Below are 16,570 nucleotides of genomic sequence, written 5' to 3' on the forward strand. Positions count from 1 at the left end.
GGGTACCCGGGGGGGGGGGGGGGGATGCTGCGGATACCGCCTGCTTAAAGAATGTCATGTCTGATAGACCTGTCTCTATGGGATCAGGGCCAATTTCAAAGAGATTAGGGACAATTTCGATGGGATTTAGTACATTTCGTATTGGATTTTAGTTGACCCAAAGAACAATTTATGACTGGGATTATATAGAGATAAAATTAGGCTGAGAGCAGACACGTGTTCAATTTAAGAAAACCTGTAGAGATTGAGAAAGCCTAGCTAAGAGATCAGTGTTCTTGATCAAGACAGACTATCTAAATTTTAGAATTAAAAAATATGTTAAAGATATATTTAATACATTATTGAACACATTCATATACAGTATATATATATATATACAGTGGGTACGGAAAGTATTCATAAAAACAATTCTTTTAAATTGCAATAATATTTCACAATATCACTGTTTTTCCTATTTTTAAATAAATAAATTCATCCTTGGTGAGCATAAAAGCTTCTTCAAAACATTCTTTAAAAATGAAACAAAACTACAACAGATAATAATAATAATGATAAAATAAAATAAAAATATTACAGAGCCCAAACTTTTTAATGGTAGTGTGTGTATATATACAAGCAATTTTTTTTAACCAACCCGTAATTGACCCTTCGCAAAGACCCGCCCCCCTTAGTTACTGTTGCTACGTCCAACAGACCATGGCACTCTCACGCCACACACCATGTTCTCATGCAGTGAAAAATACATTGCGGAGCAAAGAGGACACTGACAAAGCACCGACAGACAAGACAGAGCAGATTACTTTTGGTATGAAACAAAGTGTCAGCTTTCAAATTTTGCAATTTTATTAAGAAATTCAAACAATAAATACTGCTTTGTGGCTCTTTAGTGTGTTGTGACAGATCGATGTAGCGCCTCAGGTCAAGCGGCACGTGAACCGATAATCTCCTCCTTTTTACTAGTTATAGCACAAAATAAACATGAACGAACATCAGAAGGTATCGTGTTTCAACCACGGAAAGATGTCAATACTCACCAGTTTTCAAGTTCAAGTCCACTGACGTTAATTCATTCTCATGTCTGGTATGTTTGTCGGCCAAAATGGCAGATTCTGCATTATGATTGGTCAGATCACCTGTCATTCAAGCTTCTGGCGAAAGGTCAATTGTCTTGAATTGTCTTAAATTACCCAAAGGTATGAAAATATTATTCTTTTATATTTAAATTAGCCATGGCATGACAAAGAAGTGTGTCGCTTTATCCTGATTTTGATGAAAAGATAATTTTCGCAGTATTCTGAAATGGTGAAATGTTCATGAAATTCTACTTTGATATATGTATATGTATAAACACAGTTGGACTTTGTTAGTGGACAAAGTTAATAAACAATTGAGAGCGTTACAAATGTGTTTTACAAGAGTTTATTTTCTAAAAATCCACGGGGCCAAATGTGCCCAGTTAAAGAAATGCCCAAAAACAAATCTGGGTCTGATGTGGTCAGTGCTGCTCGCTGATGCACGGGAGGTTTAAATTCATGAAGGTGCCTATAGTTTGACAGAGTGAATCTGTGCTCTAAAGTGCTTTTTAAAGTGCTTTGCCATTCGCAATAGTGTTACACATTGCTCGGCACGTACATTAGCACACAATCACACACACTTCAGATATTCCCAGGAAAACATTTTCGCAGTATTCTGAAATGGTGAAATGTTCATGAAATTCTACTTTGATATATGTATATGTATAAACACAGTTGGACTTTGTTAGTGGACAAAGTTAATAAACAATTGAGAGCGTTACAAATGTGTTTTACAAGAGTTTATTTTCTAAAAATCCACGGGGCCAAATGTGCCCAGTTGAAGAAATGCCCAAAAACAAATCTGGGTCTGATGTGGTCAGTGCTGCTCGCTGATGCACGGGAGGTTTAAATTCATGAAGGTGCCTATAGTTTGACAGAGTGAATCTGTGCTCTAAAGTGCTTTTTAAAGTGCTTTGCCATTCGCAATAGTGTTACACATTGCTCGGCACGTACATTAGCACACAATCACCCACACTTCAGATATTCCCAGGAAAAGGCCTACTTACACAAACGATATCAATCTCCAAGTAAAACACAACCAATATAAAAAAGAGTGAAAAATTTAAGGGGGTCTGAATACTTTCCGTACCCACTGTATATATATATATATGTTTGGGGTCAGTACGGTTTTTTTTTTTTAAAGAAATTAATACTTCTGATCATTTTTGTTATTCTGTTATTGATCAAAAATAACAATATACAGTACTAGACATTTATAAAGTTACAAATGATTAGTATTTTAAATAAATTCTGTTATTTTAAACTTTCTATTGATGAAAAAAAATCCTGATAAAAAAGATGTCATGCGAGACTGAAGAAGACTGGAGTAATAATGCTGAAAATTCAGCTTTTTTCATCACAGGAAAAAATTACATGATTAAAATATATTTAATAAATAAATTCTGGCGAAAGGTCAATTGTCTTGAATTGTCTTAAATTACCCAAAGGTATGAAAATATTATTCTTTTATATTTAAATTAGCCATGGCATGACAAAGAAGTGTGTCGCTTTATCCTGATTTTGATGAAAAGATCATTTTCGCAGTATTCTGAAATGGTGAAATGTTCATGAAATTCTACTTTGATATATGTATATGTATAAACACAGTTGGACTTTGTTAGTGGACAAAGTTAATAAACAATTGAGAGCGTTACAAATGTGTTTTACAAGAGTTTATTTTCTAAAAATCCACGGGGCCAAATGTGCCCAGTTGAAGAAATGCCCAAAAACAAATCTGGGTCTGATGTGGTCAGTGCTGCTCGCTGATGCACGGGAGGTTTAAATTCATGAAGGTGCCTATAGTTTGACAGAGTGAATCTGTGCTCTAAAGTGCTTTTTAAAGTGCTTTGCCATTCGCAATAGTGTTACACATTGCTCGGCACGTACATTAGCACACAATCACACACACTTCAGATATTCCCAGGAAAAGGCCTACTTACACAAACGATATCAATCTCCAAGTAAAACACAACAGCTGCACAACCGACACACAACAGCTGACTTCCATAAACACACACATGCATGCATTCACTGTCAAATGCACTCTCTCTGTCTTTGAAGCTGTGACAGGCAGTAGTACTGCATTAACCACTTGGCGGCCGAGTGGTGACACTAAAGGACTAATGTGGTGTAGTGACACATGAGCTTGCCTGCACATGAGTCACGGTGGCTCTGATCCGAGCTCTGTGGCGTGAACGCTGAACATGGCAGCCGGGCCATACAACACCAGTCAAGCATGAGACAGCCAGCGTGTCCCTGCCAATCAGGAGCAGCACAGCCTTGCAGGCCTGATGTGGGTTTAAAGCTCTCCTTTACGGCACAGTTCCTGAATCATCTCAATCATAGGAAAGCTACTGGGTCTTGCTCAGTAAAAGAGCGCTCACAGCTATTTCTGGAAACAGATTCAAATGCCAAATGTATAAATGTAAATGCAATTGCGTTGTGTTGGCGGTTTATGCCAACATGTGGACATGTCCAGCAATGCGACAAAGTTGAGAAACGTTTATCTTTATGCAAATGTGCAGTGAAATGATGTGGAAATGTGAAAAATGTGAACTGGACTAATCAATTGAAAATCTATAACATTAAAGTTAAGAAAAATGTATGCTTTTAATGCTTAAATCAATAAGATGTTTTGATTTTTAAGTCCTAATTGTGACATTTCATCTGAACATTTATGAGATTTATTCCATCTGAACAGTATTGAGACTAGTTGATTTTCGAGTTATCACTGAATAATAGCGATTGGTGTATTTATACTAGATTTAAATATCTTACAATTTCATGTAGTTTACTGTTATTGAACTAAATTGAATTAACATTGAACCAAATGCAGCTGAATAATAACACTACTGTCTTTTAGAGCTGCTTTAAAGCTGAAATTGTATTCGTTAAATAATTGAAGAACTCTGCAACAGTGAAAAACACAGTGAAAGTAACTGGCAGCATTGTGTCTATAATATAAGTTACTCAATATTAACTTCTTGTTTATTGTAGCTATAAAATGCAGTATCGCAACTATGGCTTGCGTGATAAATATACATTAACTAAAAAAATGTTTTGTTATTTAATCTTGCATGCTATTTCTCATGAGATGAATATGAATGTACACTAACTAATGATCAGTTTGTTGTTATTATTTTGTAAATGTGCTTCGCTGATAAAACACGGTCATGAAATTTCAGTGTAAATCATTCATAAATCCTTCCTTACATAATTTGTATCACACTGAGTGCAACAATTTACATAAATAATTTTTACCATACAACACAAAAATTTGTGCCCTCGTTTCAAAAAAGAAATCCATTGTTACCAAATGCTGAAAAAATAAATAAATAATTGCATGTCAGCAAGAACAGTATGAAAACAGAATTTATTATCAACAATAGTCTGAAAATAGATTTGACTTCTGTCATCACATCCCTAAACTTTCCATTCAGCCAAGTTCCTGTCAGCTATATTTGGTTCCCATTGACACCAATGGAAACCAAATGCACTTGTTGCATTTGCATTGAAATGAGAAGGAAGATATGGCAGTCCTGCACTGTCGAGTGTTTATTTGTCTGGGCCCGTGACCGAGAATTCAATCTCATCAGAGCTATTTTAACTGCATGGAGAAAACTCATCACTTCTGCTTATTTGAAGAGAAAATGAGCATTGAGCACTGTCAAATAAACCAGTTCCAGTTCTGACTCCCAGACTCCCTGGGAAAATAGAGTGGTCTCCATGTCTATCTCAAAAGTTAAATATGGAACGTTTGGAAAATTGTGATGTACAGGTCAGGTCAGTCTTTTTTTTAAAAATGTATCTCATATATAACTTCATATGCGTCTAACTAAAGACTTGCAAAGATAAGACACTTCACCCAATAATTAGGATTTAGGGCCAGGACAAAAGCACCTCATCTCAAAAGAGTTCAGAGGTTGGTGTGGCCCATTGGACAGGTCAGGTCAGTCTTTTTTTTTTAAATGTATCTCATATATAACTTCATATGCGTCTAACTAAAGACTTGCAAAGATAAGACACTTCACCCAATAATTAGGATTTAGGGCCAGGACAAAAGCACCTCATCTCAAAAGAGTTCAGAGGTTGGTGTGGCCCATTATTGGCAGTTGCTCAAGATCTTCATGCTGCATCATAATAAAGTCACAGCTGCGATCTGGGAACCGAACATGCTGTGTCTCCGTACACAGATAGAGATTAGCAAAGCCCATACGTAATTATCAGTAGATAATCCTCCACCCCAAGCCAAGGCTCTCTGCCGTGTTATTGTTTGAAAAAGTTATTCCATTTCATTCCAGTCGACTGAGTTATATTTAGATATTGAGTTATCAGTGGATTAGAAGATTATATTTAGATTTTCTCTGAAAGGTGAGATGCTCTGGGATAAACATGGATTGACTATGAATGTAAAGCCTAATAACTTACCTCTTTGAAAAAAAAATAAGGACAGTTTTGCACTGAAGAAATGAGTGCTTGTGCTGATAAGAAAGACAATATAACTTAATTTGTGTGGATAGCACTTTGTTAAACTGAATCGCAAGTGATTAGTTTAAAAGATGCGTGAATGTTTGTGTGTTTTTGAGCCACAAGTTTGCTGATTTATATGATTTCATGTGCACATTTGTTTTGTTTGACTACTAAGCAAAAATGTATTTCCAGAAAAACCCAGGAAGGACAAAGCTGTATGCCACAGTGCTGTCAATATCAAATGTTTTATGGTGACTTTGAGTCTAGCTTGCAGACAACATAGTTTATATTGGTCAATTTAACAAAATAACACGGGATGCCAGGAAATATAATACAGTCACTTTTGTTCCGGAGGTGAGTTACTGTCTTCAGAGGGATGGAGATGGGAGAGTGCATCTGATTTTTGTTTTTTTTGAGTCGGGCCGATAAGAGACTGTGAAGATGAAGTGGGTGAAGAACAAGGCCCAGCAGGCTTGTCGGGGGTTGAGTCATTTAGCATCTCGGAGATATTCCAGATTTTGATGATCCGTTATGAATTCAAAAGGGTGGTTGGCACCCACCAGCCAGTGTCACCACTCTTCTAGGGCAAGCTTGATTGCTAGAAACTCCCGGTTACTGATGTCATAGTTTTGCTCCAGCGGGGATAGATTCTTCGAAGTAGAAGGTGCATGGATGGAGGGTAGGACTGCTCCTACCCCAACTGTAGAAGCATCCACTTCAACAACGAAAGGGAGATGAGGATCAGGATGTGACAGGGTAGGAGCAGCGCAAAAGGCTTCCTTGAGCGGATGGAATGCTTTGATGGCATCAGGAATTCAGGACTGAGACTTGGGCTTATTCTTAAGGAGTGAAGTAAGGGGTGCATAAATTTGACTGAGGTTGGCAATGAATCGATGGTAGAAATTGGCAAAACCCAGTAATCATTTGAGTTCCTTAATGGTGGTAAGTTGAGGCCGATCTCTTGACAGCTTGCACCTTCCTCTGGTCCATGTGAATGCCATGATGGTCAATGATGTAACCAAGGAACTGGATGGTGTCCCAGTGGAACTCCCACTTCTCCGGTTTGAGGTACAGATGGTGTTCTGTCAAATTCTGAAGGATTTGTTTCACATGGTGGCAATGTTCAGCCAGGTTCCAGGAGTAGATGAGGATGTTGTCAATGTATACGATCACAAAGTGGTGAAGGTACTCCCGGAACACCTCATTCATGAATCCCTGGAAGACCGAGGGTGAGTTGGAGAGGTCATACGGCATCATCTGATATCCCTAGTGGCCTGATGGCAGGGCTGGATTGGTAATCGGGCATACCGGGCATTTTCCCGGTGGGCCGACGCATTTAAGGGGCTGAGAATGTTTTTTTTTTTGCCGAAAACCATCACGCAGGGACCGCGAGCAGCCAGTGGTCCATTGATTTGTCTCCTGTATTGACAGCGTAAAAATCCAATCACAATGCGCTATAGACGGAGCAATGAAGTATTTAGCTCCACCTATATAAAGTTCGCATCACCCCGACTTCTTCCTCGTCGGCTTTTCCCACGTTTTCACAGGAGATTTATCAAGAACAGGCTTGCTCTGCGGTGAGTGATTGGGGCTAAAGAGCAAGGCAGGAGGAGAAGAAGAAGAGAGTAGTTGAATTGTTAAAGTGCTTGATAAGGACACGCAACGGTGGCAGGAATCTAACCTATCCTAATGTGTGTGCGCGGCTGCGTGCCATGAGTATATGCGTAAACACTTTTTAATAAAACGTAAATTCGTCCCCTGTGATTTTTTTTTTAGCCAAGTCAAGTGTGTTCATAGAGGTTTCCATGGGCCAATGTGAATAAAGCTAGATTTAAATAAAAAAAGACAATGTTGTCGGACCTGACGTTTTATTCTTATCTAAAACAAAATGTGCTGCAATATAACAAAGAGTGAAAGATTTAAGGGGGTTTGAATACTTTCCGTACCCACTGTATATATATATATATATATGTGTGTGTGTGTGTGTGTGTGTGTGTCAGCAAACAGAAAGAAACAACACAGGCCATTTGCTAAAATCATTTAAGTTAATTTTTTTTCCTCATGATAATAAATCTGCAAAAATGTCAACAATTCTGTGTTTTTCTGTCAATATGGGGTGCTGTGTGTACATTAATGAGGAAAAAAATTTTACTTAAATGATTTTAGCAAATGGCTGCAATATAACAAAGAGTGAAAAATTTAAGGGGGTCTGAATACTTTCCGTACCCACTGTATATATGTGTGTGTGTGTGTGTGTGTGTGTGTCAGCAAACAGAAAGAAACAACACAGGTAAATGGCAGTCTCACAGAGCTTTATTATAAGGTTTCAGGAGAGTAGCAAACGATGACCACAGGTGAGATAACGAGTTGATAATCTTGAGCAGAGACTTTGCTGAACGGTCACTGTGGCTTTCCTTTGCAGGTTGTGTCTGATTCGGTATGCTGAGCTGAGGACAGAAGATGATTGCTGACGACTAGAATGGGTCAGATGAACTGGTAGGCAGAGAAGGTAAGGAGCCAGGTAAGTTGATACAACAAGACCAGACACTGAGGTGGTGATGCAAAGGTGGCTTTATACTGTGACTTGATTGGTGCTGATAGATGAAGTGCATCAGAATTCTGGTGATTGTGAACAAGTGGGTGGAGCTGAAGGATCTGGCATTGCTGGTGACTCTGTGACAGTACCCCCCCTCCACGGGTGGCTCCAGATACCTGCAGCGATGAGGATGGTGTCTGGGTGCAGAACGGTCAGGATGAAGAGCATGGAACTCCGTCAATAGGGCAGGCTCAAGGATATCATCAAGTGCAACCCACAATCTCTCTTCTGGGCCGTATCCTTCCCAATCCACAAGATATTTCAGATGGCCGCCTCGTTGCCGGGAGTCCAGAATGGTGTTGACTGTAGATGTGTTGTTCCTCTGCAATTTCTGGAGGAGGAGGTATGTCAGGCTCGCTAGATCCTGTGGGAATAGAGACCAAAGGGTTAGTGAACAGTTTGAGGAGGGAGACGTGAAAGGTAGGTGCAATGCAGTAGTGAGGGGGTAAGTCAAGTTGATAAGGGACGTAATTTATCTGCCTCCTGATGGTGAAGGGACCTATGTAGCAGGGACTCAGCTTACAACTAGGCAGCTGGAGAGGAATGTCCCTGGTGGAAAGCCAGACTTTTTGACCCAGGTGGCATTGGGGAGCGTTGAAGCGGCGAGTATCGGCCTGGCTTTTATGTCTCCGAACAGCCTGTTGCAGGTGGACATCTGCTGAGTCCCAGACCCTCTCACTCTTCCTGGAACCTCCAATGCCTCACCTGACCAGGGAAACATGGGTGGCTGGAAGCCGAGTATGCACTGGAAAGGTGTCAGGCTGGTAGTAATTTACCGTAGGGAGCTCTGTGCATACTCGGCCCAGGGCAGGAAATGGCTCCAGCTGTACTGGTGGTCATGGCAGTAGGATAGCAGGTATATCCCAATCACTTGGATTTTACGCTCAGTCTGGCCATTAGTTTGGTGATGATATCCAGACAGGGGGCAGTTGTCGCCTAATAGATAGAGAATCTGACTTGTAACCCAAAGGTCGCAGGTTCGAGTCTCAGGTCTGGCAGGGATTTTTAGGTGGGGGAAGTGAATGTCCAGCGATCTCTTCCACCCACAATACCACGACTGAGGTGATACCCTTGATCAAGGCACTGAACCCCCAACTGCTCCCCGGGTGGCTGCCCATTGGCTGCCCACTGCTCCGGGTGTGTGTTCACAGTGTGTGTGTGTTCACTACTGTGTGTGTGCACTTGGATGGGTTAAATGCAGAGCACAAATTCCGAGTATAGTCCACGGTCAGATACTATGTCTTCGGGTAGACATGTTGAAAGAGGGAGATCAGTGAGTGGCTTCCGTGATCTGGTCATCAAGGGACCATTGGATAGGACTTACAATAATGGCTGGAGGGAGTATGGGTTCCGGAGGTGAGTTACTGTCTTCAGAGTGATGGAGATGGGAGAGTGCATCTGATTTTTGTTTTTTTTGAGTCGGGCCGATAAGAGACTGTGAAGATGAAGCGGGTGAAGAACAAGGCCCAGCAGGCTTGTCGGGGGTTGAGTCATTTAGCATCTCGGAGATATTCCAGATTTTCATGATCCGTTATGAATTCAAAAGGGTGGTTGGCACCCACCAGCCAGTGTCACCACTCTTCTAGGGCAAGCTTGATTGCTAGAAACTCCCGGTTACTGATGTCATAGTTTTGCTCCAGCGGGGATAGATTCTTCGAAGTAGAAGGTGCATGGATGGAGGGTAGGACTGCTCCTACCCCAACTGTAGAAGCATCCACTTCAACAACGAAAGGGAGATGAGGATCAGGATGTGACAGGGTAGGAGCAGCGCAAAAGGCTTCCTTGAGCGGATGGAATGCTTTGATGGCATCAGGAATTCAGGACTGAGACTTGGGCTTATTCTTAAGGAGTGAAGTAAGGGGTGCATAAATTTGACTGAGGTTGGCAATGAATCGATGGTAGAAATTGGCAAAACCCAGTAATCATTTGAGTTCCTTAATGGTGGTAAGTTGAGGCCGATCTCTTGACAGCTTGCACCTTCCTCTGGTCCATGTGAATGCCATGATGGTCAATGATGTAACCAAGGAACTGGATGGTGTCCCAGTGGAACTCCCACTTCTCCGGTTTGAGGTACAGATGGTGTTCTGTCAAATTCTGAAGGATTTGTTTCACATGGTGGCAATGTTCAGCCAGGTTCCAGGAGTAGATGAGGATGTTGTCAATGTATACGATCACAAAGTGGTGAAGGTACTCCCGGAACACCTCATTCATGAATCCCTGGAAGACTGAGGGTGAGTTGGAAAGGCCATACAGCATCACCTGATATAGAGTGGCCTGATGGTGTTATGAAGACGGTCTTCCATTCATCACCCTCGTGGATCCAAATGAGGATGTACGCGCTACGCAGATCCAGCTTGGAGAAGTTGCAAGCCCCATGAAGCTGTTCCAGGGTGGCAGGGACCAGAGGAAGTGGGTAGAAGTATTTGACAGTCTGTGAGTTCAGGAAATGGTAATCAATGCAGGGCCTCAAGTCTCTGTCCTTCTTGTTGACAAAAAAGAAACTGGATGCGGCTGGTGAAGTAGAAGGGCGGATGAATTCCTGTTTGAGAGCCTCCTCAATCGATCACAAAGTGGTGAAGGTACTCCCGGAACACCTCATTCATGAATCCCTGGAAGACATCATCACCTGATACAGAGTGGCCTGATGGTGTTATGAAGACGGTCTTCCATTCATCACCCTCGTGGATCCAAATGAGGATGTACGCGCTACGCAGATCCAGCTTGGAGAAGTTGCAAGCCCCACAAAGCTGTTCCAGGGTGGCAGGGACCAGAGGAAGTGGGTAGAAGTATTTGACAGTCTGTGAGTTCAGGAAATGGTAATCAATGCAGGGCCTCAAGTCTCTGTCCTTCTTGTTGACAAAAAAGAAACTGGATGCGGCTCGTGAAGTAGAAGGGCGGATGAATTCCTGTTTGAGAGCCTCCTCAATGTACTCCTCCATGGCCTTGGTCTGTGCTGCTTCCCCTCTCACAAGAGTCACCTAAGAGGGGAATTCCCCCCATTTTCAAAAATGAAATTCAGGCCCTGAATAAATCAATCAATATAAATAGTTATAAATGATAAAAAGAATGCTTTAAAAAGATCGGTATCGGTGATCGGTATTGGCAGATACTGCTTTCTGTGATCGGCAATCTTGTGATCGTCCTCAAAAATCCTGATTGGAGCACCCCTAAAAATCACTCTATTGTAGGATCTCACCAGTGTTCCACTTCACTTTCGGGGAATGTTGGGTTAACCAGGGATATCCCAGGATGATATCGGCTGTTGAACCCTCCAGCACCAGAAAGGAGATGGGCTCCAGATGCAGACAACCAATGCGGAGCATGATGGTGGGTGAGCAGTATAGGATCTTCCCTTTGCCCAGCGGTTTTCCCAGGAGAGTGTGAATATTTAATGGTTGGTGACAGGTTTTCCTCTTGAGGTTGAGCTATTGAAGAAAATTCAGCGAGATGAAGTTCCTGGAGGATCCCGAGTTGAGCAGGGCTTGTGCTGAAATAGATTGGTGGGCAGTGGTTACCAGCACAGTAGTATTAGATAGTGGTGCAATCATGGGTTGCAGTTGAAGGGTACTCACCGCTGGGCATGGTGGACGGGCTGGACACATAGGTATTCTCCAGCTCCATGACATCATAAATGGCCATTTGCTGACGGCTGTTAACATTGAGCCCTTGTCTGAACGTGGTGAGGAGCACTGCTTCATTCCAGCCGCTGGTAGCCACTAGTGTGCAGAACTGGAGGTCTGGGTTAAAAAGCAATGCTGTGTGTGATTAAAAAGCAATGCTGTGCCATTTATATTGGATCCGACAGGAATGGCGCAGCACACTTATGTGAGTAAAAATTATTTGTACTATGTGTCACTATTGCTTTGTTAGAGATCGCTTGATATGTCCTGATTATGTGTATGTGTCTAACCAAAGCCACAGAAGGCTCCAACCATTAAGGACGCAGCTTGTCAAACAGACACACAGAAAGTTAGTTTACTATGCAAAACTGTTATCCAATCATAGCAGTGGGCATTTACTTTCAAGTCTTCAACGCGGCACACCCATAAAAACCAAGTGTTTCTCGAGCTGACCTCAATGACTTCAAAACCAGGGTAGAAAATAATCTATTACTTATTGATTTTGATGTTTTTGAATGTAAAAACCACGCAAACGTCATAAGTGGACCTCAGACAACAGTATAAAATTATTTTAAAAAGCCAGTTCATGACCCCTTTAAATATAAACCTAAAGTCACCAGTAGGTGACTTCATGAGTGAGTCATTGAGTCATTAATTCAACTGATTTGTTCAAATGGCTGATTGATTCAGTAACTCTAAATGTGTTCACGCAGTAGTCTAACCTACAACTCATAGTGTATGCGTGCACTTTCTGGGTGTGTTTTTGTTTGGTTTTTACAGTATACTAGATAATGTCAAATCGCATATCGTTTAAACAATTACGATATTATCGTAGACAATATATATCGCACACCCCTGGTGTGTATGTGTAGTTCACAAACAATTATACAATTATAAAACATTAAACATTATTATAAAACAAAATTGTTACAAACAATTCTGCCATTATAGAATATACAGTTATTTCTACAGGAAAATGTAACAGTCAGCTCCTGAAAGTTTTCTCCACTTCATATGCACTGCACATATTCCACTATTGGCAATTTTGCAAAAGACATTTTCAGTTCTATTTGAGTTGTTCAATTGCTTTTGAAGCTGACTGCCTGATGGCTCCAGGGCTGTTCAAGCTGCTTAACCTAAGGAATGAATGCATAAACCACCTGAGAACGACAAACATACCTGCTCAGAACTCTACCTATTTACTATATAAACCATAGAGAAAACACATGACAACTCAGATCAGAATAAATATGTTGAAATGTGTGTGTACTTGTATGTACGATTGTTTGCTCGTCTTGAGAGCTTTCAAATGAGCGCGTACAAGAAGAGATTACTGAAGAGAGATAGGCTCCATTTCACAAGGGTTACAAATACTCTGATTTATAATTTGTCATCGTGCCCGTTCTTAAAACACAATTAACCTCTGCTGTCTGGGGCTGTTTGCCAAGAATTTGCCAATTATAGAGAGGAAAGAGTTTCGTACAGTGAGCGAGAAGAGGGGTTACGTAATGCTGCCTGGTTGGCCAAAGAGATAGGTCCGCCCCAAACTCATGCCATTGGCTGTTTTAATTCTGCTGTGTCCAGCTGGTTGGAAAAAAAAGATAAAATGTTAAACATTTTGGGATTGGGTATTTTTTTATGCTTTTTAAAGAAATCTTTAATGTTCACCAAAGCTGAATTTATTTCATACAGTAAAACAATAGTATTGTGAAATATTATTAAAATTTTACAATAAATTTAATATAAAAATAATTAATATTATAATAAAAAATAAAAGGTTTCTATTTTCTTTTCTTTCTTTTTTTGGACATGTTTATTCAAGTTTTCTGTTTTAACATATTTTAAATTGTAATTTGTTCCTGTAATAAAAAAAGTTGAATTTTCTGCAGCCATAACTCAGTCTTCAATGTCACACAATGCTTTAGAAATCATTATAATATGCCGACTTGGTGCTCAAGAAACATTTCTAATAATTATTAAATATGAATTTTTTTTTCAGTATTATTTGATTAATGTGAAATTCAAAAGAACACTGTTTATATGAAATTCCAGCAGAAAGTAGCAAAACAATTTGACACCACTAGATAGCATTTCAAATAAATGAACACAAACGGTAAATGTGTAATTTCTGAGCCACATAAAAAAATGGAAATGGAAAAAAAATGACTATTTTCAAGCAGGTTTCCTCAAACACTCCCTTCATCTGCCACTGGTTGGCCAAAGAGATAGGTCCGCCCCAAACTCATGCCATTGGCTGTTTTAATTCTGCTGTGTCCAGCTGGTTGGAAAAAAAAGATAAAATGTTAAACATTTTGGGATTGGGTATTTTTTTATGCTTTTTAAAGAAATCTTTAATGTTCACCAAAGCTGAATTTATTTCATACAGTAAAACAATAGTATTGTGAAATATTATTAAAATTTTACAATAAATTTAATATAAAAATAATTAATATTATAATAAAAAATAAAAGGTTTCTATTTTCTTTTCTTTCTTTTTTTGGACATGTTTATTCAAGTTTTCTGTTTTAACATATTTTAAATTGTAATTTGTTCCTGTAATAAAAAAAGTTGAATTTTCTGCAGCCATAACTCAATGTCACACAATGCTTTAGAAATCATTATAATATGCCGACTTGGTGCTCAAGAAACATTTCTAATAATTATTAAATGTGAATTTTTTTTTCAGTATTATTTGATTAATGTGAAATTCAAAAGAACACTGTTTATATGAAATTCTTATGAATCTGAATATGAATTGTTTTTGTAACAATAGAAATGTCATTACTGTCACTTTTGATCAATTTTAATGCTCAATTAAATGTTAATTAAAATAATAATAATAATTGCCCCCAAACTTTTGAATGGTAGTAGTGTAGCAATAATTAATTTTTTTTCAGGGGAATTATCTTACAAGTTGATTAATTTGAAGCTATTTTAGCAGGAAAAATTACACTCTTCTAAATGACACTCAGACTGCATGTCCCTTTTAAACATCTAAAATACAATACTATATATGCAGCGTTCGATTATGTTTTTTAGTCAAAAACTGAACAAAACTGAAATTGTGAATACTGGTTTCTGCAGACACAGATGCTCATGTGTAATAATATCATGTCCCTTCAGAAACCCCTGTGCTTGATTCCTGCTGTCTGGCAACCCTATGCTCTGCTCAACCGCTGCATGGCCACCAGCACAGCTCTCTCACTGCCAGCGTATGGCACAGCGTCTGAAGCCCCCCTGAGGCTCTCCTGCTCCCTGAGCCTATCTCTTTCTCTGCATGGCTTCTGAATGTAAGTATTAATGTCAGGGATGAGCATGCTGGTGGACATTAGTGACTACTAGCTGAAAGAGCAACACCTGCAGCAGATCTGAGATCAGTTAGTGCTTTAGGCAACTCAAGAAGCAGCTGTGTTTCAATGAGAGCGCCAGGGTGAAGGTCACATGAAGTGCAGTTTGGAAGGAAATAATGCAGTTGCGCTTGTTTTCTCTAGAAGTGGTTTTGTAGGTTGGTTTCTAGTAAAAAGATCTATTTAAATTAAATTAAAATAATGTAAGGTTGGGACAAGTTGTCAATGAGTCATTTAAAATTATTTATTTATAATAATATTCCAGTACAATGTGTATTATAAGACATTTAAAATTATTTATAATTTTTTTTGACAAATGATAAAAAAGTTTACATTATGAAAAAAGAAAAACAATTTAATAAAAAAAAAAATGTATTACCCTGAGAAATGTTCCTGAAGTAAAATTAGGGACAACTATGCCCAGCCTGCCCTATATATTACAGTACAATGTGTATTATAAGACATAATAAATGTGACCTTGGACCACAAAACCAGTCTTAAGTCGCTGGGGTATATTTGTAGCAATAGCCAAAATTACATTGTATGGGTCAAAATGATTGATTTTTCTTTTATGCCAAAAATCATTAGGATATTAAGTAAAGATCATGTACCATGAAGATATTTTGTAAATTTCTTACTGTAAATATATCAAAATGTAATTTTTTATTAGTAATATGCATTGCTAAGAACTTCATCTGGACAACTTTAAAGGCGATTTTCTCAAAATTTAGATTTTTTTTTGCACCCTCAGATTCCAGATTTTCAAATAGTTGTATCTTGGCCAAATATTGTTCTATCCTAACAAACCATACATCAATGGAAACCTTATTTATTCATTTCATAAAATTGACCCTTATGACTGGTTTTGTGGTCCAGGTTCACAAATATCTTTATACTGCATGGCATATACAGGCTTATATGTACATGCAAGTGCTGTCAGGTGGACTAAACTGAGAATTCATCACGCAGCTCTAAAAGCTTCAAAATATTAACATTTAAAGAATATATTGTGAAAATTTAAAAGCAAAGCAGCCACAGAAAAATAGCTTTTATCTAAACCACAAAAGACTAGTAATTATATACACAAGAGATGACAACAGAAGAATAAAATTGTAAGCATTTTTTTCAGTGAACATCCATGAACTTTAAAAAGAGCTGTCACGTCTTGAATAGTGCCTTATTCAAACCTCAAAACGGCTTCTCATTTATAAAGAAAACACAAACCAGGATACTGAAGCAATTGTCAGTAAGAGTCAAAATAGAAATATAATGACCTTTTATTCTGAATTTAAAGCAAAGATAACAACAATACTGTGTACTTGTGGGTTAAAATGCTACAAATTCTGTTGTTACTACTATATATTACATAGTGCTGTATTTTTGAATTCACAAAAAATTTGATTTGGTTGTGCATTTTTAAAATTTTATTATTATTATTATTTTATATATATATATATATATATA

General features: G+C 38.9%; 1 protein-coding gene across 3 annotated transcripts in view; it reads right to left on the bottom strand.

Annotated features, from left to right (window-relative positions):
• The window catches only part of LOC107598065 (calcipressin-2-like), an 82,065-nt gene that overhangs the window by 34,095 nt on the left and 31,400 nt on the right, over positions 1-16,570 (bottom strand). The window contains exons 2-3 of one of the 3 annotated variants that reach the window (XM_016289316.1): positions 11,712-11,876; positions 7,852-8,503 (exon numbers count right to left, since the gene is read on the bottom strand). The exons of 1 other annotated variant lie outside the window; for it this stretch is intronic. In XM_016289316.1, coding sequence (XP_016144802.1) covers positions 8,018-8,503; positions 11,712-11,837 — 612 coding nt within the window. In that variant the 5' untranslated portion in view covers positions 11,838-11,876 and the 3' untranslated portion in view covers positions 7,852-8,017. Of the gene's footprint in view, positions 1-7,851; positions 8,504-11,711; positions 11,877-16,570 lie in introns of those variants that run through there. One more of the 3 variants, XM_016289314.1, reaches the window with a different exon arrangement.

This window comes from Sinocyclocheilus grahami, unplaced genomic scaffold (assembly GCF_001515645.1).
Source record: "Sinocyclocheilus grahami isolate Dianchi unplaced genomic scaffold, SAMN03320097.WGS_v1.1 scaffold244.1, whole genome shotgun sequence".
NCBI lineage: Eukaryota > Metazoa > Chordata > Actinopteri > Cypriniformes > Cyprinidae > Sinocyclocheilus > Sinocyclocheilus grahami.